The 25,817-nt window shown below is 42.7% G+C and overlaps 1 protein-coding gene across 22 annotated transcripts in view; it reads left to right on the top strand.

Moving 5' to 3' along the window:
* The window catches only part of LOC116096585 (microtubule-actin cross-linking factor 1), a 353,064-nt gene extending 328,165 nt beyond the window's left edge, over window positions 1–24,899 (top strand). For 18 of the 22 annotated variants that reach the window (XM_031378560.1, XM_031378576.1, XM_031378580.1 and 15 more), the window contains 15 exons: window positions 17–211; window positions 499–627; window positions 2,381–2,524; window positions 2,850–3,038; window positions 4,007–4,127; window positions 4,779–4,942; window positions 6,609–6,771; window positions 8,403–8,557; window positions 9,374–9,448; window positions 10,620–10,637; window positions 13,670–13,787; window positions 19,328–19,539; window positions 20,037–20,138; window positions 22,677–22,806; window positions 23,467–24,899. In XM_031378560.1, the coding sequence (XP_031234420.1) occupies window positions 17–211; window positions 499–627; window positions 2,381–2,524; window positions 2,850–3,038; window positions 4,007–4,127; window positions 4,779–4,942; window positions 6,609–6,771; window positions 8,403–8,557; window positions 9,374–9,448; window positions 10,620–10,637; window positions 13,670–13,787; window positions 19,328–19,539; window positions 20,037–20,138; window positions 22,677–22,806; window positions 23,467–23,723 (2,172 nt within the window). In that variant the 3' untranslated portion in view covers window positions 23,724–24,899. The remainder of the gene's footprint in view (window positions 1–16; window positions 212–498; window positions 628–2,380; window positions 2,525–2,849; window positions 3,039–4,006; window positions 4,128–4,778; window positions 4,943–6,608; window positions 6,772–8,402; window positions 8,558–9,373; window positions 9,449–10,619; window positions 10,638–13,669; window positions 13,788–19,327; window positions 19,540–20,036; window positions 20,139–22,676; window positions 22,807–23,466) is intronic. The other 4 variants (XM_031378571.1, XM_031378579.1, XM_031378564.1 and 1 more) reach the window with 3 other exon arrangements.
* Window positions 24,900–25,817: the final 918 nt, after the last annotated feature.

The raw sequence follows: 25,817 nt of genomic DNA, 5'->3' as shown, positions 1-25,817 counted from the left end.
CTACTTCTTTAACCAGGTTTTCCAAAAAGAATTGGGAAAGCGAACAGGCACGGTTCAGGTTCTGAAGCGGTCAGGCAGAGAACTGATTGAGAACAGCAGAGATGACACCACATGGGTAAAGGGGCAGCTCCAGGAGCTTAGCACTCGCTGGGACACAGTGTGCAAACTCTCTGTTTTCAAGCAAAGCCGGCTTGAGCAGGCCTTAAAACAGGTAAGATAAATTTTCGGGCTCAACCTATGGCTTGAGACCTGAGCATATAGATCTGAGTTTCTTTGCCAGCATCATGAAGTCCCACAGTCTTGAAATAAAAATAGCATTATATTCTGAACATTCTACAGGACTTTGATCAGTCATTGAGCTTGTTTTCAAAGGTCTACAAATTAAGATGACCTTTGGCCTCTGGTAGAATGTAGTCCTGGATGTTTTCCCAGCACACTCTGTAGTGTCTGTTGCTCCAGCTACAGAAGGAGGCCAGATCTTGTGCTTGGTTTTTTCAGGCAGAAGAGTTTCGGGACACGGTCCATATGCTGTTGGAGTGGCTTTCTGAAGCAGAACAAACACTTCGCTTTCGAGGGGCCCTTCCTGATGACACGGAGGCCCTACAGTCTCTCATTGACACCCATAAGGTAATCTAGTCTCAAGGATTGGTGCTAAGTCTCTGCTACTCAACCATGCTGATAATTATCTCACTGCTAACAAAAGGCAGCATTTGCTTGTAGATGTCAAATGGGCTGTTTGTGCACTCAGTGTCAAATGGGCTGTTTGTGCACTCAGCGAGCGAGAGCTAGAGAGGTGTGTGGTGCTCAGCAGCAGCATTCTTTGGTTTTGTTTTTGTGAGATAGAGTTTCTCTCTGTTGTCTTGGCTGTCCTGGAACTCACTCTGTAGACTAGGATGGCCTTGAACTCAAAGAGATCTGCCTCCTGAGTGCTGGGACTAAAGGCATGTGCCACCACACCCAGCAGCACCATTAATTTTTATGCAGTTCACTCATATTGGGTTTAATTTTTTAAATTTATTTATTTTTATTTTATGTATACAGTTTTGCTGTGTACCTCATATGTCTGTGTACCTCATTCATGCCTGGCACCCAAGGGAACCAGACAGGGTGTCAGATCCCCTAGAACTGGAGTTCTAGTGTCGAGCCACTGTAGGTGTGCTAGGCATTGAACCCAAGTCTTCGGCAAGCAGCCAGTGCTCCAGCCACTGGGTCATCTCTGAGGCCTCTTGTTGGCTTTAAACAGGTATAGTGTCCAGAGGATTTAATGATCGTAGTTTCTAAAAGAAAATGTAGAACATTTCCCTTTCTGATTTTTGTTTGCTCATTGGCTAGATTTTTTTTTAAAAAAGATTTATTTATTATATGTAAGTACACTGTAGCTGTTTTCAGACACACCAGAAGAGGGAATCAGATCTTGTTACATATGGTTGTTAGCCACCATGTGGTTGCTGGGATTTGAACTCAAGACCTTTGGAAAAGCAGTTAGTGTTCTTAGCTGCTGAGCCATCTCTCCAGCCCCCATTGGCTAGATTTTGAGACAGGGCCTTAGCATGTACCCAGGTTACCCTTAAACTCCCAAACACCCTCGCACAAGTTCTTGGATTATAAGTGTATGTTATCATACCCAAACCCATCTTACTTCTCACCTACACATGCCTTTATTTGTTACTAGCTTTTGGTCCTTGTCTGATCTCCAAAAACCACTTAGCATACTGCAGACTATAACATGGCATCTGGAGGTTTATCCAGTTCTAATGAAAATGAGGAAATGTTTCAAGTTACCTATCCAATTTCTTTAATCTTAGTTTTATCATTGCATTTTGTTCAGGTAGGAATTTCAAAATAGTGTTTTATGACTGTCATCATATTTTTCCAAAACACGTACACTTTAAAATACAGGAATAAAAGTACTGATGTGCCGGCTCAGCAGTTAGGAGCACATGCTGCTTTCAGACAGTCAGTTGCCAGCATCCCATGGTGGCTCACAGCTGCCTGTAACTTAATTCCAGGAGATCCAGTACCCTCTCTGGCCTCTTCCAGTATCGAGCACATACATACAGGCAAAATATCCATACACATAAAATAGATGTTTTACTGAGATGGAAATAAATATGAATAAGAGAGGGAGAAACTGAAAATAGAAACAGGAGCAGAGACAGTAGAAGCACACTAGTGTCCCTAGTCTCTTTGTCATCGTTCTCAGCTTCACGTGTCTGATAGACCTGGATAGACCATGCCAGCAACACCTAAATACAGGCTTTTTCAAGGTGTGTGCTGACACACAAGAAAAAGATGATGAAACATTTTTCCTTTTTATATAAAGTAATGGTTCTGATAGATAGATTTCTCAAGTTTTTGTTTTTGGTTCCTGTTTGTCTAGGAATTCATGAAGAAAGTAGAAGAAAAACGGTTAGATGTGAACACTGCAGTGGCAATGGGAGAAGTCATCCTGGCTGTCTGCCATCCCGACTGCATCACGACCATCAAGCACTGGATCACCATCATCCGAGCCCGCTTCGAGGAGGTGAGTCTCCACACGCCTATTACCCGAATCCATCAGAAAGGGTCTTTCACTCACGGTAAGCGATCGATTGCATCTCAGTGAAGGCTGAGGTGATGGCTGCTGTGATGCTAGTGTGCTGATGGGCTAATTAGTTACTTGAAGTTTATGTTTAATGTGCTAGCTTTGATTTTTGTAGAAATGACTTCTTGTTCTTGAGCTTTGTCAACTGAAGTCAGAGAGGAATCTTGTGGCTGCTTAACTTGGTCTCTCCTCTGAGTAAAGTGATCAGATAGAACACAGAAAGATGTGCTTTTCTGAAAGAAATCATGGTGTCTTTCTCCCCAAGGTCCTAACATGGGCAAAGCAGCATCAGCAGCGCCTGGAAACTGCTCTGTCAGAACTGGTGGCTAACGCCGAGCTCCTGGAAGAACTTCTGGCATGGATCCAGTGGGCTGAGACCACCCTAATCCAGCGGGATCAGGAGCCTATCCCTCAGAACATAGACAGAGTTAAAGCTCTTATCACTGAACATCAGGTACTTGCTTCTCTATGTCCTGTGTGTCCTGGTCCACAGGCCCTTCACCCAGGAATCCCCCTTATCCTTACTACAGAATCACTGTATTATTACTGCAGACTTAGCAGCTTCCAGCAACTCTGTGTACCAGTTCTTGTGAGTTAGGAATCAATGCATGGGGCAGCATCTTGGAGTTTCATCATGCAGAAATCACAATTCAGTTCCTTGTATTTGTAGGATTGTAGACTATTCTCTTTCAGTAAGGCCATGGACCACTCACTGAATTTTTGAAGCCGTTAGCTGAAACAGTTCAAAGTCTTAGAAGGTGAAATAGCCATTCACAGTTTCACTGGCATTTCACCAGAAGCCTGACTTTTGCTGGATCCAAAAGCCTAGTGGCCTGACAGCATTTTATCACAGCAACAGGAAATTAAATGAGAGAATTCCAAGCCCATCTCCTGCCACTGCTTTTACACTCGAGGAAGAGTGAGTCCTCTCACGATGGTGCTGTCATGTCTTTTTCATGTATCAAAATCCTTCATTTGCCCCCTTTCCTCTCAACAGTAAGATCCTGATCCCTTAGCTGGACATGGGCCTCTCCTGCTTGCCCCTCCAGCCCCACTTCATTGCTGACCCTTTGATTGTACCCTCTATTCACTGAATGAAGAGTCCTGGTCCACAGCACTGTCAGGCTTCCCGGTTCTGTCCTGACTCTACCAGACCTGTCCTTCCCAGTTCTTGAGTTCTTTATCTGTCGCCTCTCTTTTTTCTTTCTGTATGTGGGGTGTTTGAATCTGGGGCCTTGCACGTATTCAGCAAATGCTTTACTACCAAGTTATACTCCCAACCCAATTTAAGTGGGTGAGAAGTTACACAGAGCAGTCTCTCACTTGGCCAGTTTGCCATGGGTTTGGTCTTTGTTAGTAAGAATTTTCTATTTTAGACCAAGAAAACTCTAAGTTTTCTTTCCTAACTTTTATATTTAACAGTCATTTATGGAGGAGATGACACGCAAGCAACCTGATGTGGACCGGGTCACCAAGACATACAAGAGGAAGAGTGTAGAACCCACTCATGCACCTCTCATCGAGAAATCCCGCAGTGCTAGCAGTATGTCTCCAGCCCTGCTATTCTAGGTTGCTTCCTTCCTGCTAATTGCAGGTGGAAATTCACAAAGTGCCATCATAAGAATTGTGTTTGGATTTCCCAAATCATACTGACTCTGAACCACAATCTCTCCTTTTGAAACCTTACTTTTCTAACAACGCCTGGTATATTTTATGTATTGGGGAATTAATATGCAGCTACAAGGCAGTAAAGCCTGCTCTGTTATTTTGCAGTGACCTTTCCGTCGTATCTGCATTGTGCTAGTCTAGTTGTAAGATAATTCCTTGGGGAATCCATTGCTGGGTTTGTGGTGCTGTGTCACTAAGGCAGAGGTGACTGGATATGTGTAGGAGCTGGGTACACACGTGCTTGGCTGGCTGGGAAGAGAGGCAGTAGTTTTGGAATTAGTACACCTAATTCCAAATTAATGCACTAGAGTGTTGCCATTCCTGTGTTTCTTCTCAGTTACCAAATGGATATAGTATAAGAATCTAGTTCATATATATAGCTTTCTTGACTTTAAGACAGTATCTCATATATCAAAGGCCAGCCTCAAACACAGGATACAGCCAAGGATAACCTTGAACATACAGCCATTTCTTTATGCAATGACAAAGCCAGCATTTCTAATCTTGTGATTATTTTTCCATTTAGGAAAATCCTTGAATCAACCCACACCTCCCCCCATGCCAATCCTCTCACAGTCTGAAGCAAAAAACCCACGAATCAACCAGCTCTCTGCCCGCTGGCAGCAAGTGTGGCTGTTAGCCCTGGAGCGCCAGCGGAAGCTGAATGATGCCTTGGACAGACTGGAGGAGGTAATGCCCCACCAAGTGACCTTCACATAGTTTTGGTTTGTTGTTTAATCAAAACACAGTCTTTAAGCCCTATTAGTATGACCTGTGTGCCTTTTTCTACTTCAGAAGTAAAATCAGCCCTTCGCTCATTTATACGCCTCCTTCAAGCCCCTAAATAAGAAAAGATAGGTATCTCAAGCAAACACTCAAACGAAGGAGGCTGTACCATCTGGTTGTATAAAACCATAAATCAGACATTCATACAAGGGGGGCCAGCAGTCTGCTTTTCCTCAACAGCTTGCTGTGATTGAATTTCAGAAACAAAGCTTTATATAAAAGGGAAGCCAGGTGGTGGTAGCACACACCTTTAATCCCAGTACTTGGGAGGCAGAAACAGGAGGATCTCTTGAGTTTGAGGCCAGCTTGGTCTACAGAGGACAGCCAGGGCTATCTCAAAAAAAAAGAGAGAGAAAAATTAAGAAAGAAAGAAAGAAAAGATTAGTGATTCTGTCAAATGAAGAGATAGATACATAGATAAAATAGATAGGTATATCACAATTATTAAAGAAAAATCAATTTTTTTGAGGGATGTGTGTGTGTGTGTGTGTGTGTGTGTGTGTAGCAGAGCCCTGGCCATCCTAGAACTCCCTCCGTAGACCAATCTGGACCTGAACTCATAGAGATCCCCACCTGCTTCTGCCTCCCAAGAGCTGGGATTAAAAGTGTGTGCAGTCACACCCAGCAAAAATCAACTTTTTATATTCTTGTTTCTTTATTAGTCTTCAATAGATCATGAAAAGCAAGACAGTTGTGAAGTATCAGTATTTAAGCTATATGGTACTGCACTTCATCCTTCCTAACATAAGCATCTAATATCTTTTATATTCTTTTATTTGTGCATATCAAAGCAGCTATGCCCGGAAGTGAGTGTTCTGTGTTTTTGTTGTTACTTCCGTAGGTCAGTTGCATTTTAAGCACATTGGTTCTTGCTGCCTTCTCCCCATCCCTCCACCATTCCTCCCAACTTTGAAGTTTAAAAGACCAAAGGGGAAAATGTTGAGCCTTCAAGTCATTTTGAGTGTGAATTATTAACATGGTTCAAGTAGCTAAAAACCCCTTTGTACATGCCTGCTTTCTACCAGTCAGCTATTTAATACAGATGTTGGGTGAGCATTTGCTCCCTCTGGTTTCCAAAGAAACATGCTTGGATGTAGGGTTTATTCTTAATGTTTTCCATCTCCATCTTTAAGATCTCAGAAGATGGTGGGAAACATGAGCCTCTTGATATGGGTCCTGTGTGCCTTTCCATACAGCATAAGAGAGGGTGCTGAGACCTTCTCTTTGAGATGGAATCCATCCCTTACATCTAAGTAGATGTTCCTTGGGAAAGTCCAAAGAGAAAGCAAGACTGGCTTTCCCTGTTCTTGTTCTGTGTGCACCTTACCTTCCAGAGTTGTTTTCAGTTACTGTCTCTCCTGCCCCTCCATTACATTGCAGCTTGTTTAAACAAACATGGCTTTAAGTAAAGGAGGCAAATTGTGCTTTCCACAATGAGACAACATGTAGATAACATTGTTGGTGCCCCTACCCCCAGAAGGCCTGCATGGCTTTACTGAATGACTGAGAAGTTAGCTATGCTCTGGGTCCAAAACAGCAGGATTTACCAGTACCTCTGACTTCCTTCTAGTTGAAGGAATTTGCCAATTTTGACTTTGATGTCTGGAGGAAAAAGTATATGCGTTGGATGAATCACAAAAAATCTCGAGTCATGGATTTCTTCCGGCGTATTGACAAGGACCAGGATGGGAAGATAACACGTCAGGAGTTTATTGATGGCATTTTAGCATCTAGTAAGTACATTTTTATTCCACACAAAGGTCATACCCAGATTCCTCATACTTGGTAGAAGTTATAACATTCTGGCAAAGTCATCTTTCTGAGCTAAGACCCGGAGAAGCTTCCTGCTGAATGTAATATGCTGTTTTCTTGGACAGAAGAATCTCATTTTGCTAGGAATAAAAAGAGCTTAAACATGACTGTAAAGTCAGCCAGGCAGGCTACTATTTTAGAGCAATGACATCATTCTAAACATACAACAATACTAGCATAAATAAATCTTAAGATAAGTGATAATTTTATAGATGTTTTAATATTAATTATATTTCTTACTGTCTCTTAGTCTGAGTTTTTATTTTTAAAATGGTGGTGGGGGAGTGGTATGGCTCTGGAGATACAGCTCTGAAGCCCTGGATTCGATCGTTAGCACTCTATATTCTGGTTATGCTTGTATAAATCTAATCCCAGCACTTGGGAAGTAGTAGCAAGAGATCAGAACTTGAGGGTCATTCTTGGCCAGCCTGAGCTGTAGGAGACCCTGACTCAAAAGAAGAAAAAGCGGAGGGGTCTATTGGTAAAATATTAAAAATTGACTAATGCTTGGCTGGTACATTTTTCTTTTTAATGATGTGTCTTTTTTAAGAATTAGATTTATTCACTATATTTTATGTTTGAGGGTTTTGTTTGGTCTTTGCCTATGTGTTTATATGCTTGAACACCCTTGGAGGTCACAAGAAGACATCAGGTCCCCAGGATCTGGAGCTGTAGATTATTGTGAACCACCATTGGTGGGATTGAGCCTAGGTCCTCTACAACTGAGCCAATGATTTGTATATTTAAAATGTATTTTCTACTGAATTTTCCAGAGTAGATATGTGTTGTTTTTTAGAAAAAGAACACCAAGATATAATTCTTTTTCTTTGCATATTTTTATAATTTCCAACCAGCCACATGCATTTCTTTCTTTCTTTTTTTTTCTCCCCCTTGGATATTTTCTTTATTTACATTTCAAATGTTATCCCCTTTCCCAGTTCCCCCCCCAAACCCCCTACCCCATCCCTCCTTCCCCTATCCCATCCCTCCTCCCCCTGCTTCTGTGAGGGTGTTTCCCCACCCACCCACCCACTTCCACCTCCCCACTCTCGAGTTCCCCTACGCTGGGGCATCAAGCCTTCACAGGACCAAATGCCTCTCCTCCCATTGATGCTCGACAAGGCCATCCTCTGCTATGTATGTGGCTGTCCATGTGTACTCTTTGGTTGGTGGTTTAGTCCCTGGGAGCTCTAGGAGATCTGGTTGGATGATATTGTTGTTCTTCCTATGGGGTTGCAAACCCCTTTAGCTCCTTTAGTTCTTTCTCTGACTCCTCCATTGGGGACACCATGCTTAGTCCAATGGTTGGCTGAGAGCATCCACCTGTGTATCTCTCAGGCTCTGGCAGAGCCTCCCAGGAGACAACTATATCAGGCTCCTATCAGCAAGTACTTGTTGTCATCCACAATAGTGTCTGCGTGTGGTGACTATATGGGATGGATCCTCAGGTGGGGCAGTCTCTGGATGGCCTTTCCTTCAGTCTCTGCTCCATACTTTGTAATACATTCCTCACATGTATTTTAGTGTTTCAAATCGTGTTTTCTTTTCCCAGAGTTCCCTACCACCAAGTTAGAGATGACAGCTGTGGCTGACATTTTTGACAGAGATGGGGATGGCTACATTGATTACTATGAATTTGTGGCTGCCTTACATCCCAACAAGGATGCCTATCGACCAACAACTGATGCAGATAAGATTGAAGATGAGGTATGGGGAATTTAGAACAGTGTATTTTGACTGTAGCCTGAATGTGGACATGTGAATCATCTTGGGAAGCAATCACTTAGAGTTAATGTTTCAGGTTAGCCTTTGGATGCTGTTTCAACAAGCTCTAGGAGCCTTTGACTACTGAGTTCTAGCTTGGTCTAGAGCATGGGTCCAACTCCCCTAGTCAGGTCTGCAGTGCTGTGCAGTCCATGGAGGGGCTTCAGATGCAGCATAAAGGGGTGAACTCATGGGGCTGTTGAGGTGGCTCGGTGAGAAAAAGTATTTGCCATGCAAGCCTGATGACCTGAATTTAATCCCTGGAGCCACATAAATATGGAAAGAGATTGATTTCTTGGGAATTTCAGGCTTCTAGGTAGAAATTTTGCTCAGTTCATAATTTACTTTTATTGGTCATTTATTTTGATAGATCTATATTAGCACTTCCCTCTGAAGAAGTGTGAAGCAGTGATGAAGCCTTTTTCTCATCTGGCACTTTTTTTCTCAGTATATCTTATCACAAGTAGGGTTATGGGTATTTCAAATAAAAGATAAATGCATGTATTAAAAGCCTAAAATGAACCAGGCACATGCCTTTAATTCCAGCAACTGGGCGAGGGCAAAGGCAGGCATCTCTCTCTCAGTTGGGGACCAGGCTAGTTTATATTGCAAGAACAAGACAGCCAGGGCCTGAGAATGAGATCTTGTTTCCAAAAGAAAAAGGCAAAATGTTTAAAATATAATGAGTAGCCTCCCTGTTTACATCTTAAAACAAATAGCTCTTCTCTGCTCTTACATTCTTGCTTTATCAACCAACAGGTCACAAGACAAGTGGCTCAGTGCAAGTGTGCAAAAAGATTCCAAGTGGAACAGATTGGAGAGAATAAATACCGGGTAAGGAAGAGAAAAGCCAACCATTTGTGGAGGTCATTGCCTCTGGGTCATCCTGACTCACAGTAGACTAGCTCATGCTGCCTTTTTACCCCTGCTGCCTCCAGAGGCCCAGAACCCAGACCTTCATCCCTAGGGGTCAAGTTTCATGCCCTGTTTAGTTCCATCTGAAAAGCTACCATTATCCAGGTAGACTGTAGCTTATAGTTGACATGGTAGAAAATATTTTATAGCCCTCATCTCACTGCTGAGCAAAGTCCTTAGGGAATGAAGGTAAGGTGCCTTCAGGAACAGTCTTATTGAAGGACTCGTGAAGCAGTCTGGTACTCTGTAATCCCATTGCAAATTCAAGAACTCTACATAGTGAGTTGTAGCTAACCAAGGCCATATCACAAAAATGTCTCAGATTTTTTTCAAAAGTAGTGATCAGGATGCTGGGGATGATGGTTCAGTATATAAAGGTGCTTGCCACCAAGCCTGACAACCTAATTCAAGTCCTAGAGCCCGTATGGTAAAAGAAGAAACATACACCCCAAAATTGTTGTCTTCTGGTATATTTGTGCCCATACACATTTTCTTTTCTTTTTTCTTTTTGTTTGTTTGGGTTTTGGGTTCTGTTTTAATTTTTTTTTCCATTTAAAAAAAGAGTGATGGTTTATCCACAAGAATTGGTCATTGTGAGCCTAAATGGCTCCCATGCTTATAGAAGACTATTCGTCAAAGCCCCAACATGTTAGTGTTCCTGTGCTGAGCTGGGCTACAGCTGGGACCTACATGCACTTGAAAGCCAGGCTCAGTGATCTTCCCTGGAAAGGCTTGTTAGGTATGAACAGAAGTAACAGGAAACTATTCTTAAATTTTAGCTTCTCTTGGGACTAGAGTCAGGGATGTAGTAGAGACATAAACCAGTACTCCTAAACTATATCCGTCAGCTTCTCAAGGGACCCTGAAATTTTAAGAAAAAAACTCTGTGGTTGGCCATTTATAGAATATTTAGAATATTTAGATGGCCATTTTCAGGCTTTGTAAGATCATCACCCTATGGCAGATGCCCAGGAAGAATGTGGTCTGTGTGTACTTAGACTGGTAATGTGATAAAATTGTTGTGTTTTAGTTTTAATTTGACAAAAATGTTCTCTTTTTTCCCTGCATCCTTTATTCTTACTGTCTGTAGTTCTTCCTCGGCAATCAGGTACAGTGTGCCTTGCAATGTCCTTCTTGGTGGATGTGGTCTTTGTAGCTGATGTTGCCTGTTCTTTGCTTTGGGGAAAGGTCACAATTGGAAGCATGCCTGGGTCACATCGGGTTGTCTTGCCAAGTGGAGAAACTACTAGCAGACTTATTACAAAGCTATTTTAATCAGCAAAAAGAGTTTTGTATTTAAAAAAAAAACAACAACAACAAAATGAAATTTGTCATTCCAAATTGGGCTAGCTAAAGGCAATGATATTACACTGTACTGAGTTATAACTGTTATGACTCAGGGAAAATTGAGGCTCTGACATCAGCCCATTTCACCTGTAAAGACACAGCCTTACACTTTGTATTCAGGGTCAGAATACTATTGGCACGGTTCTGTTTCATTACCAGTCTTTTAATAGTTAAAAGAAATTTTGTAATGTATACTTGTCAGAAACCCTGAATAATCTTAATATTATCTAAGAACTAACTTAATAGATACAGGTATTTACGAAGATGTCTGAGACGTATGGAAAGCATAATTGACTTCTGCCTAACATTTTCAGTTTATAGCCAACCAGTCCAAATAAAATGCACCCGAATTAGAGGGAAGTCTAGACTCCACTTGGCAACTCTAACCTTTGAGATTTCTTGAGGGGTCTTGGGTGCTGTTTCTCAAATGTGGAAGGAAGTTGCATGAGTAAAATCAATCTGTCTATCAGAAAGTTAGAAACACTAAGAGTTAATTTGAAGTCCTCAATCGATGTTAAATTTTAGCTACTCCAGTAATTACTAACTGCAGTAATATTCTGGGCCAGATGGAAGAACAAAGGCTAGGAAGTGTAAAGCTGAGAGCAGTCAGGTTGGCTTTAAGTAACCATCATAAGCTATGCACGATAACTTCTTATACCTGCTCCTAGCTCCTTGGGAGGCAAGTTTGAACACACCTTTGGAAAATTAACAAGTCCCTGTCTCAATTTTTGAAAATAAAGTTTAGTAGTATATCTTAGTGATAGAGCACTTGCATTACACACCCGTAGAGTCTGTTCCCATACTACAGCTAGTCAGTGCCCAGCATGCCTCCCTCCTGATGACTGTACCTACTGGGGTCCCTCTGATGGGACACTAACACCTCCTCTACTGCTCCGTTGACCTGGGGAGGATTTGATGAATCATTCTAATACTGTGAGTAGAATTATGAAGTCCATTTTGTATATGTGGTATTGGAGGCCTCGGGGGCACATGTCACATTCATATAGTTAATGTCACAAGAACCTAAGTTCCTGTGAGAGAAAGAACTCTGCCTCTGAGTTCTCTGGCTCTCCCACAGGCTTGTTCTACAGGCCTCTAAGCTATGGGGCCTTCCCTCCCACCACCTGGAGTGCCACCTTTGGATTTCTGCAGCTCAACAAAAAACAGATTAGAATCCTTCAGACAGCTTTGGGGCGATATTAAGGAAAAGCAACCATTAGATCAGTGGATAAGAAACAGTAGGGTGCAGACTTTTAAGAAGAAAGTAACCTAGACCACTCTTTACTTTTTGACTCTGGGAGTCATGCAGGTCCTTACCTATCCAGAGAAAACCCAAAATAGTGACTCAGGTCACTCGTGGCACATCAGTCATCCCAGCATCTGTTTTCTCCCTCCAAGGCAGGGAATAGCTTCCTTCCCAGAAAGTCTCTTTCCGTGCAGCTGGGAGAAGGGCTGCCACTGCTCCACTGTGTCAGTCTGGCCACTTGTGTACACATTTAAATGCTGTATGAGACAATGGTGTTAGACTGTTTAATTTTTGAAGTAATTGGGAAGGGAAGAAAAAGCACCTTCCAGACCTCTTCCTTTGCACATAGTGCATTTGAGTCAGTCAGTGGAAGAATCCTAAGGAGGGCAATTGTGTATCCTCCTCAAACATCCTTTCTTGCAATTTCAGTTTTTCTCCCTGTTTCAAAGTTATGATTCTCCTATAACTTTGAAAATCCTAGCCTGGCAGTGGTGGCGCATGCCTTTAATCCCAACACTTGGGAGATGCCTTTTAATCCTAGCACTTGGGAGGCAGAGGCAAGCAGATTTCTGAGATTGAGGCCAGCCTGGCCTACAGAGTGAGTTCCAGGATAGCCAGGGCTATACAGAGAAATCCTGTCTTCAAAAAAACAAAACAAAACAAAATCCTAATTAAGAGGTTAAGTCCTTCTCTTTACCTCCCCACACCAAACATTCTCCTTAATAACCTTAGGAATTCCATTTCTTTAATGTTTGGGTTGGTGTTTGTTTTGGAATCTTGGTATGCTTCTCTTTTGTTGCCTCTTCATTTGGGAGAAAGGACAATTATTACAAAGGGAAGCTCCAACTGTTAAGGTAGAACTGGGAAGTAGGCAATTAGGAATGGAGACAATAAAAAGCTTATCATATTTGTTCTAAGGTCCAGAATAATTATTGAACTGTTTCTAATCATGATAAGAGATTAAAACTTCTGTTTCTTCAACTAAATTTTAATTCTATCTAATCATTTGCTCAACTTGACGTTTTCTCTTGGTGACATCACAATCAGAACATTTAGGGTATACTCCTAAGGACTGGATGAAGAGAACCACAGTTTTTCCTAAGCTTGTAAAGCTTGGAATGAGGATGCTTCGCAAGAGTTTCTTTAATGCTTGACTTAGTGTTCACTAGGGTCCATTTAACTCTCCAGCACACTGTATTCAGAAGTTGACCCCCTTTCTTTAAGGAGATAAAAATAACAATGCTGTGTGCTCACTGGGCAGATCTTCACAAGAATCCAAGTGAACAAATCCAAGCCTCTCTCTCCTCCCTTACCCTTGGTACAGGAGTCGGAGTGGCTGTCGGGAGACAAGAGCCTCCCCTCAGTGGAGAGATTTTACAGCATTGCTTCACAGCTAACCTTTTTATGTCCATCTAAAAATACAAAATCGAGTTCAGAATTCCTCCCACTATCATGTCATTCCTGAATACAGTCTGCTTTCTAGGGGTTTGGGGTTTGTAAGTGTACACTAAGGTGTTCTCATTAACTGAGTTTCTCCTTGATTCTAGTTTGGAGATTCGCAGCAGTTGCGGCTGGTCCGTATTCTGCGCAGCACTGTGATGGTCCGAGTTGGTGGAGGATGGATGGCTCTGGATGAGTTTCTAGTGAAAAACGATCCCTGCCGAGGTAAGGAAGCACCTACCATGGGTGACACGATAGGGTGTAGTATCAGCCCATGCCGATTTCCAAGGAAGCATTGAAGGAGGATCTTTCTGATTTTTGTCTTGTTAAGGCGTCTGATATCATCCCACCCATCACAGATTAGAACCTGGGGCTTCAGGTACAAAAATCTGAAGAAGCTAATGCTGTCAGGGAAGAACAAAGGAATGAGAATTAAGAATTTTTGATGTCTCTAGGTTCTCACATTTGGGAGGTAGAGGCAGGAGATAAGGAGTTCAAAGTCATCCTTGGGTTCATAGCAAGATCAAGGATAGAGTGAACACCTGTCTCCAAAACATAAAAAGAATGTATTGGTGTGACATTACATTTAGGGTGTGACATTAGTGCTAACCTAGACTGAAGCCTTGTGTATATTTCCAAGCTTCTCTTCCATAGAGCCTCAGAGCATGCTAAGCCACTACCATGCATAGGACCAGTGACTGTTCTAAGTAGGGGGAAGCTGAAGGGCTTATGCCAGCCACCACCCCCAGGCAGCAGAAGACCATCAGCGTAGCTTAAGCAAATAGTAGCTACAGCTGCAGCAGGGGACAAATGGCCAAATCCCAGCTGCCTCATCCAGCCCAGCCACAACCAGTCCTCTTTCCTGTGAGGAAAGCCCGGCTGTTTTGTCTTCCTTGACTAGTCTCCGTGGTTCCTGCTCTGTCTCTGTCTGTGTGTTTACATCTTTTTTATTCCAGTTCATCATCCTGGGAGTAAAATAAAGCGCTCTGATTCCAGCTCTTCAATTTCCAGTCAGTCTCCCATAGGTTGGCTTTTATGCTTTGTCCCTCTTCCCCTACACCCTGGTCCTTTGAGAATGGCTTTGCTTAAACTGTAACATCTCTTGGCTCTGTGATATCTGCTGCCTTGGTGAATGCTCAAAATAGCCAAACCATTGCTTTTCCAACAATTCCATGTCAGCAAGGTATAAAATGTTTCTATTGGGTTGGTATCCACAAAATTTGAATCCTACTTAATAATTACCTCTACATAAGCACTTTAAAAATAACACATTTGCATCTCATATCCATTTTAAGAGGTATAGATTCTGTTATCTCCATTTTATAGAGTAGGAACTTGAGGTATGGAAATTTAAATAACTTGATGGGTTAACCGGGCAACGATTGAAGTTAGAACCAGCTAGGCTCTTAAGCAGTGCGTGATTTATTTTGTTTTGTTTTTTTTTTGTTTGTTTGTTTGTTTTATTCTGAAGGATTTAGAGAGACCCAAAGGGTATGTAGTTCTCACATGAGTGCTGGGGTATCTATAAATTTAATTCATTCTGCACTTACTCCATCAAGCCAAAATAATAGATAAGCAATAATCATTCCAATCCGAAGTTTTTAAATTTAGGTTTGACAATACCTTTTCTGATTAAATGCTAAAAGGAGTTAGTCAATTTTAATATTTAATCATATCATAAACCAGTATCGTTAGTTTAAGTTTTTTCGCTGTTTTAAATAAGGAGCAATACACATCTTTTTAACCTTATCTCTGTAAGAACAACAACAACAACAAAAAGTACTATAAATTGTTGTGGTCACATTTTTCGTGCAGTGTGTCAAGTCAGACCAAGCAACAGCGATGCTGCATGTGGCATTTTAACCCTTGGTTGCCTGCTTGTCTGCTGCCTGCTCTGTTCACAAGTATATATTATGCTGCTGGCTGGCGAGAACACTGCCTGCTTATCTTTATCTTACTCTGTAACAATTGGCGCTCCAAGGAGATTTGGGAGGGCAACTGCGTAGCTATTTTCTGTGGGTTTTAGTATCCCTCTTCTTCATCCTTCAGAGCAAGGTAAGATGCCCCAACTCTCCAAGAATGCCTTGGAGCTCAGCAATCAGTTTCTGTCCATTGGCTGAAATAGAATTCACCAACAGCTTCCAGTAACTGCTGTCAGTGGACTTTCTTGTTGCATGAAAACAGTGCCACAAGTAGACACCCAAGGGCAGTGAGCTGGAGGGACGTGAGCGTCAAGAAGACAGGTCACTTGCTAGGCCTGGTAGCATCTGCCTATAATCCCAGCTATTTAAGGCAAAATCTGGAGGATCAAGAATTATAACCTGGGCTACATAGTAAGACCCTTCATCAAAAAATAGATGAGATAGATAGATAAAATAATATTCCACTAGGTAGGTTTGCTGTTTATATAGTTTCCTGATGCTACCAGAGGGTTTTGTTTGTTTCTTCTTGTTTCTTTACTTCACTTGTTTGCAAAGGAGACCATACATAATGCTTTAGATGGAGACAAATACAGTGTTTCTAGGCCTACTGAGATGAGCTAGATCTGTGTGTAAAGGCACTTGCTGCCAGGCCTGATGACTGAACCCACCACATAGTGGAAGAAGAGAACTAACTCCCAAAATTGTCCCCTGGCTTACACATACACAAAATAAGTAAATTAATTAAATTTTATTCATGTTCCTGCTTTTTAAAAATGGGTATACCTGTGCCTAATATACTGTGTAGGTTTTAAAGGTTTGCCATTTGTATAGTTTCCTGGAAAAAAAAAGTATGTATGTGCGAATTGGTGTTAATACTTCTGGGATAGCAAAAATCTGGGAATCTTTATTTGTAGAAATTTAAAAGATGGTTTGGGGACTGGAGAAATGACTGGGTCAGAAGCAAAGAGTATATAATCCTCTTTCAGAGGACCAGAGTTCAGTTCCCAATACACACATCACAAGATTTAAAACTGCCTTCTCTACTGGGTGGTGGTGGCACACGCCTTTAATCCCAGCACTTGGGAGGCAGAGACAGGCAGATTTCTGAGTTTGAGGCCAGCCTGGTCTACAGAGTGAGTTCCAGGACAGCCAGGGCTACACAGAGAAACCCTGTCTCGAAAAAACCAAATAAAACAAACAAACAAACAAAACTGCCTCCTCTAGCTCTGTGAGTACCTGCACTCATATATACATATATATGTTCTCTCTCTCCCTCCTTCCCTCCCTCTCTTCACATGCACATACACTGTAGCTGTCTTCAGACACTCCAGAAGAGGGCATCAGACCTTGTTACCGATGGTTGTGAGCCACCATGTGGTCGCTGGGATTTGAACTCAGGACCTTTGGAAAAGCAGTCGGTGCTCCTAACCACTGAGCCATCTCTCCAGCCTTCACATGTACATAAAATATAAAATAACAACCAGGGCTGTTACATAGAGAAACCCTGTCTTGAAAAACAAACAAACAAATAAGGAGCTGAGCCAGCTCTCAAGAGTTGCTCTTACAGAGGGCATACCTAATTCAGTTCCCAGAACCCCATCTGCCCCCCTACGGCCATCCATAACTCTGTTTCTTGGGGATTCCATGCCCTCTTCTGACCTCCAGGTATTTGGTACACTGGTATGTACACATACATGCAGACAAGTCACTCATACACATAAATCTAAAAGCAATCTTACGACTCTGGGGGGGAGGGTATTTGTGTGTATATGTGTACCCATAGAACAGTGTTACTTAAGGAGCACAGACAACTTACATGCTGTTACACCACTAAAGTAAATGTTCCTCCCTCCTGTATCACAGCTACTTGTAGAAATTTATCCTAAGGAAAAATCAGGATATATACAAGAGTATTTTCAAAGATGTCATAGCATTCGGCGATACAGTATTTTTAAAAATACAAACAAATTAGAAGTTCAACATCTAACTGTAAACTGATCAATATATGATGAAATTATACTTTACAGTTAACTGAAGTTTAACATAGGACATGCGGGAAATGGAAGAATATTACTGATCTTTGTATAAAAAGTATATATACAGTTGTTCAAGGAAATAAAGACATGCCAGTATGTTAATTAATACTTTGTGAGTGAGAGTGAGCAACTCTTGTTCTTGACAAAGGAAGACTGCTCCTGTGCTAAAACTTGTAAAAGCCAGAGGTTGGTGTTGGGATTTCTGCCTCAATCATTACTCTCACTGAACCTGGAGTTGCTATTGGCTAAGACTGACTAACCAGTGAACTCCAAATCATGGCTTCTGGAGCTCATGCTCATGGAACCAGCTCTCCAAGCCAACTTTCCTGTGATTTTTATCCTTTCTGAGATTTTCAAAAAAAGTCCTCTTATGAAGTAGACCTTTACCCAGCAAATGTCATGGAGTAATGGAAACAAGATGATGTGGGTAATGCCATAAAGAGACAGCCAGGAATGCCTAAAAGAGAAGAGTTAAGGTGGGAGACCGGCCACCCCTTCTGTAGCTTGACCAGTCTGTGTGGGTGCTTCCATCCTTTGTCTAACAAGACAGAGATGCTAATGAAAACAAAAATAGTATTTCATGTGATAATACTGTATCATTCTACTGTGGGAGGAACATAATCTTATCATTCCATTATTACAGGTAGTCCTCTTTAGTGTGTGTGTGTATGTGTGTGTGTGTGTGTGTTGAGTTAGAATTTTGCTCTTTTTGCCCAAGCTAGTCTCAAACTCAGGGGCTGAAAGACCCTCCCTGCATCAGCTTGTGAAGTGGCTTGGCTTGTGCTACCACCTGCCTATAGCCCTCTGTAAAACACGTTAAATGTGTTGTCCACAACTAGTTGCAACTTGTAGAGTTTCCTCTTATGTCCCCTGCTGTTTCTCAGGCAGCTTGTTTAGAAGGAAACCGTCAAATGGTCACTCAGGGCTCCACCACCCTCTGCAGTCTGGAGTGGATGAACAGTTTCATGGTTACTGCAGAGCACTGTCACTGAGAAACCAAAGACTCTGTTCCCCAGGAAGTACTTCTTTTAAGTTAGCAGTGTCTTTTACATTAACATTTGTTCTGGCTGTACTTGATGTCTCTGACTAAAAATACATATTTTACATTCTGGTCTCATAGCTCCAGAAAGCCAGGAGCCAGCACTTACTCGGCCTTCAGTACAGCTCTAGAGTCTTCCACTGCGACCTTTCTCCTTCTTGAAGTTGTTCCTTCAGCTTCCTACTGCTTTCAGCATTTTACTTAACAAATTCTCACTCACAGTTTTGTGCATGGTCTTGATCTTTCTCTCTCCCTACATGTTTACTTCTTAGACTGTCTCCATCCTTACTATCCTGGCTTCCTGATCCTGTTGCCTTAGAGTTGTTATTGACAGAATTTACATGGAAGCGTCTTGATTTCATTATGTGCTTTTCTCCACTATATTATTACCATATATCCTGCAAAATTTTAGCAAAAAAGTAAACATGTCTATGAGAGAGAAATAGTTTAAGGTCAGAGGCTTGTGTCCTGTTGCACCTGTGTCTACTTGAGCAGCTACAGTTGCTTGGCCCAGGGGACAGCAGCAAAACCCGGACATGGCAGCAGAGTGGATAGTCCTCTGTTACAGGCTTGCTTGTTATAGCAAGCTAGGGTCTTAGCCAGTGTGTCAGCTTTGGGTCAGAGCATGACAGCTGGTCTTGAAGAATCCATAGGTGGTGTAGACCTATGCACAGCCTGCTGTTAGCATGGGGTCAAGCATCTGTGTAACCATCCAAGATGCAGTTTTAATAATTGACAACATGCGTGCATTTGTTTGTTCTCTCTTAGCACGAGGCAGAACTAATATAGAACTTAGGGAGAAATTCATCCTGCCAGAAGGGGCATCTCAGGGGATGACTCCATTCCGGTCACGGGGTCGAAGATCCAAACCATCTTCCCGGGCAGCTTCTCCTACCCGCTCCAGCTCAAGTGCTAGTCAGAGTAACCACAGCTGTACGTCCATGCCTTCTTCTCCAGCCACCCCAGCCAGCGGGACCAAGGTATGTGTGTACCTCCTTTATGTTGTCCTTCCTTATTCCCATCTTGGTAGATATTCATTGATGGGCAGCCTCTGAAAAGACTGGTAGGAAAAAGAACATAAAAACACACAGAGCAGCTCTGCCCAGACCCCAGAGTGCACAGATGGCCACCATTGAGGTGATTAGTAAAATGCCTGTTCAGGCTGGTTACATCCGAAACAGTGCTGTCTTCCTACTCCCAGGTTGAGGAGTTTGAGTTTGTCCAGAGTTAGGGTTACTGGCATGGAAAGCCCAGGTTCTGTCCATGCAGAGGAGCTGGCAGAGGAGCTGCACAGTGGGCTCCAGCCACGAGATACCCTTCTACCTGCTGCGGCTCGGCTCATCAGACTTATGTGTATTTTATTTGTTTTCTGTTTCTTTAAAATTTAGTGTCTTTTTTTTTTCTGTTCCCTATTTAATACCCGTTCTGTTCCATCTTCAATTGTTCCCGCCCTTGCCTTTGGATCTCTGTTTCACAGACTCCACTTCAGTTCTCTCGATGCTATGACAAACCCTGGTTGATAAACAGTAAAGCTGTCAAGGACAGCCATTGTCCTGACCTCCAGCTCCTCAGCCCTGAGGTAGAGTATGGCTTTGCTGAGTGAGCGTGGTCACGAAGAGGCCCCCACTCATGCCAAGAACGTGACACGGGCCCAGTATCCCTTCCATCTCTGGGTGCTTGCTGACACAGCTGATGGATCAAGGTGGTCAAGTTTTCAGGAGTTTCTAACTCGGACTTACCAAAATTGGAGATGAATAAGAGATGCCTAAAACAAGATTGTTTAACAACTTTACAAGTATTTAGCATGACATTTGTTCAGGATGATTGGTTGACAGTCATTCCTGGCTATCATTTGTTAATATTACTTGTAATTAGGTATCTTGGAGTCTCCAAATATAAGCTTCCCAGACGAGTTACAAACACTTGAAACTAATCTACAGCGCATGTTCACCAATGTTCTATGTGTTTAGAACAAGAGGATGATGTGCCAGACCCCTCCCCAGGGTGGTTGGTGCTGCCACATTGGTTCAAGGCATGGGTGCTATCTATTTCAACCAAGCACAGTTTCCCTGCTAATGATCACTGCTCTGGGGCTTCAGTTCCACCTTCTTGGCTCCTGGCCTAGACACCTGGATTTCTACAGCTTTGACTTGAATGCACATCCCAACAGTTGAGCATGTCCAGATGCAGCCATTAAAATACCTTAACACTTTGGAAGACCAGTGTTAGAGAAACAAAACCTAGCTGGTATTGTGGCACACGCCTATAATGTAGCACTCGGGAGACTGAGGCAGTGTGTCATAGCATCAAGGCCACGTGGGCTGTGTATTCAGAGCCTGTCTCAAAAGAGGAAAAGAAAACTGAAACAAAACCCGGGCAGAGAGGCTTGTCTGACAGCAGCCTCCTTGGCATGTCTGAGCCCCTGCAGGGACCGTTGGGTTCTCACCTCTAAGCACAGTTGCCCTCAGTCAGGCAATACTTCAGCTGGAGAACTCAGGGCACGGAAGCCAGTGGCTGTGGATGCACTCACAGTGGCTGTGAATGAACTCACAACTTTGGACTCGTCCCACTGCCAGCATTCTTGCTGAAGAACCCAAGACTCAGCTTGCCCTTGCTTTTTCCCTCTGTGACACAGATTGCATATGACTCTGAGAGATGACCTTTTTGTTTTACTTTACAATGTAATCTTTTATTTCAAGTTCTTTACTCATTGATGACCTGTGGCCAGGCCAGGCCCTAACTTAGAGCCCCAGCCCAGAGGCTCCAGAGCTGTGTACTCAGGCAGCAGTGCTCAAGGTTAGGGTAGCTCTTGGAACTGGTGCTCCTCCTCCTGGGTGACTAGGAGAGTCCCTGCTTGAGTGTTAATCACTTCCTGTCGCTTTTGCTTTTTCCGTCATGAAGAAATCCAACCTGCACAATTGATAGGCTGCTTTACTCTACTATCTATGTAAGCATCTTAAAGGTTCTGGAAAACAACTTACCCAACTTACTTCAAAGAGAAACTGGAACTATATTCCATGTTTTAAGTAATATTTTAAATCAGTCTTTAAAATTTGCTTTCTCTACATTAAATCTATGATATTAAAAAGCATCACATAAGGAAATACAGCTCCTCCCAGTAGCAGCAGTAATGAAATGCAACTCCTTCAGGTTAAGACATGCTTCTATGCATTGTTATTCAGCAAGGTCATATAGTGTCCTCTCTTTCTGCCACATGGTTTTAGGTGGTAAGGTGTGAGGGTGCACCAATAACATGAAAATTCTTCCCTCTATGAAATTAATGCTTTAATTTGGAACAGCTGCAATACGCAGATAGAGATGTCAGGCAATGCAATACTATCCCTAAAACTGGAAACACAGAAGCAGAACACTTCAAGTGGTACTGAAAGGTGAGGCGTCTCTGACAAAAGAGTGCCCTCTCCACATAGCCCCTGAAGTACATGGTCTAAGCTGTACATGTATTTGGGGAGGGAGATTATTGTACAGTGACAGTGTGGGCTCAGTTAAGAGCCAGTGGACAAGACTTTCCTGGGTTTAGGGCAAACAGCAAGGAGACCCAGACAGTTCACTGAACAGGAAGAGTACGTGATAGAAATGGAGAGGCAAGATTCATCCCTCATTTCCTGAGGGAGAATGCAGGCTGGCTCATAGAGATCTTGACTACAGTTGTTGCATGTCCTTAATGGTGGCGGGTGGGTGTCCAGCTGCTTTAGATTGCTGCCCCAGCACATTGGTACATAGAGGTGTTTGGATTTATCTTCTTATAACTCATCACTGTATTCATTTGTAGCCAGAGTAGCTCACTACCAGAAGATGTCACATCCCTAGGGGCAGTGTATCAGCAGTATAACAGCCACTGGGAGGTCACCATTCCTAGGGGGATGAGAGACATTAGAAGACACTCTGAAGCTTCAATTGGACCCTAACAACTTCTTTTTGAGAATATTAAAAAAAAAAAATCCATGATCTAGGACATTTTGTAAATAAATCTTTGTTTTCCTGGACTTTTTAATTTGCTTTTTCAAATGGTTATCTATAAAAAGCCTTTTAAATTGACAATTCAATTACATCCCTATCAAAGATTGTAAACTGAATATGACCTTTTGTTATTTTTAAGGCTCTCTCATCATCAGGCAGCAAGCTGAAGCGACCAACACCGACTTTTCACTCTAGCCGAACATCTCTTGCTGGTGACACCAGCAATAGCTCCTCCCCAGCGTCCACAGGTGCCAAAACCAACCGGGCAGGTGAGCACATGCATGGGTGAGGGCCGGAGGGAGGGAGGGCTAACCCAGCGGCCTCTCAGGAGCCATTGCTGGAAGAGCATTTAAGCTTGTTAGGCAGCCATTGCTTTTTTTCGTGTCACCGCAACAAACTGTCCTCCTACACTAAACAATACAGCCCTTGTCCTGGATCATTAATGATTGCAGTTGAGTAAAAGGAAGGGCCAGCCTGAACTAAAGCAAGCTGCTTGTTAGTAACTTGCCCAGTTTGCCATGTCTTTTATGGCTACTGGTAAACTGGGAAAGTGGAGCTGGCTGACTGCTACTCCTCCTGGGAACCTGAAACTCGTCCCTCCCCACCTGCACCTCCATTTACCATCTGCTCACATACACTACAACCTCATCAGCTCCCCACCCATGCGGTGGTGATCGAGCAGCTTTGAAAGGTGGTCCAGCTGCGGACAGCACCTGCTTTCTGCTCCTCATCAGGATCAAGTAGGTAGCCTTACAAACCAGAAAAGCTCAGCTCCTGCTGTCATGATGAAGTGTGGATCCAGAATGGCTGTGATTTTCCCCAAGACCATGCAGCAAATCAAGAGCTATTAGCTGCAGCCCCCGGTCACTTGTGTTTCCATTTCAGTGTTTGTCCATTAATAAGTCTCCTGCTTGATTCTTAAATTCCAGACCCTAAGAAGTCTGCCAGCCGTCCTGGGAGTCGGGCTGGCAGTCGGGCCGGCAGTCGAGCCAGCAGCCGTCGAGGAAGTGACGCCTCTGACTTTGACCTTCTAGAGACGCAGTCAGCTTGTTCAGATACTTCTGAGAGCAGTGCTGCAGGGGGCCAGGGCAGCTCCAGAAGAGGGCTCACCAAACCTTCCAAAATCCCAACCATGTCTAAGAAGACCACCACTGCCTCCCCCAGGACTTCAGGTCCCAAGCGATAACACTGTACAAGCACCCCACACCACTGTCCACTTTGAATCCTGCTCCATACATTGGGTGTATATTTATTCTGAATGGGAGAAGTTATATTGTTAAAATTGTAAAAGAATAATTGTGTTATGAAGCTGCCTTATTTTTTTTTCCTTTTTGTAAGTTACTATTTTCATGTGAATATTTATGTAGATAAAATTTGCCTCCTGGTAACCCTGTAACAGATAGGGCCCAGAGATGAAATATTTGAGGAAAACAAAAGGTCAAGATGCAAATGTGTATTAAAAAGAAAAGCCTCTAAATAGGGTTTCATGTGGTGCAGGGTTGTAAACCTGCTTTATCTTTTAGGATTATTCCTAAATGCATCTTCTTTATAAACTTGACTTGCTATATCAGCAAGATAAATTATATTAAAAAAATAAGAATTCCGCAATGTTTAAGGAACTCTTCTTTCTAAATCACAGACACCTCAGTTAACAAGAATTAAGGAGAGGACACTTAAGATTGCATTTCCATTGTTTTACTGTTGTGTAATTCTAGCTGAAGAGACAGAACCTCATCTAGATAGCTTTTGCACATGATACAGCAAAGCGTTCATTGCAATACTGTCTTAAAATAATGTCTCAGTACTGGGTGTTAAAGGGCACATAGCTGCTAGGATTCAGGGGTAAAAGGAAACTTCAGAATATTGGGGTTTTTAAACTGATTTGTAACTAACTATCCAACCTAGCCCTCAATGACTCCTGTGCTCACCAGGTTCCAGGCCCCGGTGAGGGGGACTCCTTGGTGGCACTGTGAATTGCAGATTTGTTTATCTGCTTTTTTTCCTATTTATTTAAATGGTCGATCAACCTCCCATAAACTGAGGAATGAATTCCATAAGCCCATTTAGAAATGTGGACCTAAGACAAATACTTGCTCATCCTTTAATGGAGTTCACCAGCACACCTGTTCACCAGTCCCATTTGCTTCCGTCTTTCTTTGTGTGTAATAAAGTCAGCTGACCCAATGACCACAGAGGGGCTGTCTGGGGCTCCTGTTTTTTAGCTGCTGTTCCTTGTCAGCTCCGACCACGTTGCTGTGTGATTATCTCAATTGGTTTTAATTGAGGCAGAAACTGAAGCTCTACCAATGAACTGTTTAAAAACAAGACACACTTTTGTATTAAAATTGCTTGCAGTAACAAATGTTTTGTAATTCCTGGATTTATTCTGAACCACTACTTTATATTTAAATGTTACCGCTAAGGTATAAAAATGTTGTAGTACTTAAATACATCATTCAACAAGAGTTTTCTTGATGGAAAAAAAAATCATAGAACTCATTACTTTTTTTCTTTATCTTACCCTTATTAATTTTAACAAGGCAGCAGAGAAGTGGGATGTTTTCACATAGATATATAGGGAAGGGATCCTGTCTACCTGCATGATTCAACAGATAGTGTGTGAGAAATTTGCCTTGGGATGGGCAAACTTCCCGTGGTATGCTGAAGTTTCTGTTAGATGATGGAATGTCACAAGCCAGACTAGTGACCCTGTTACTCTTGAAACCACTGTAGAGGATGCACATAAATGGACAGACAAAGCCAAAACATGGCAAGAACATTATTCTGATAAACTACCTCACCAGATGTCATCGTAAAGAGCTGATTCCGGGAGGGTTATATGGGAGATAGGAGATCGCAGACTGGGCTGCCTTCTCACAGGGATTTTGTGGCCAGGTGATGCACGTGGCCTGCTGGTTACCTGGACAGGTGTCTTGCAGTTTGTACATTTCAGGAGCCGTCATTGCCTGTTTGCCATGCACCCTCTTGTCTTAGTCAGCAGTGGACAAGGGCAGAGGGAATGGCTGCCCTGAGGCCCTCTTGCTGGTTTCCAAACCCATGAAGGAAAACACTACCTAATTATTGAGGAAAACAAATCAGGTGAAGTTAAGCCCACTGGACATCTGGTCTCAGTTCTGGAAGGCAGTCTATTCTGTTCCCTTCACTTTATAGGCGGAGAGGCAGGTATGTGCAGGAGATCACAGTTTGCAGCCATGATGAGCTCTTCTGGAGTTGAGTCTTGAACTCATGTGCTAGTCTGATGTCTCCATTTCTCCAGTCC

This window comes from Mastomys coucha, unplaced genomic scaffold (genome assembly GCF_008632895.1).
Source record: "Mastomys coucha isolate ucsf_1 unplaced genomic scaffold, UCSF_Mcou_1 pScaffold18, whole genome shotgun sequence".
NCBI lineage: Eukaryota > Metazoa > Chordata > Mammalia > Rodentia > Muridae > Mastomys > Mastomys coucha.
This window is presented reverse-complemented; position numbering and strand designations above follow the sequence as displayed.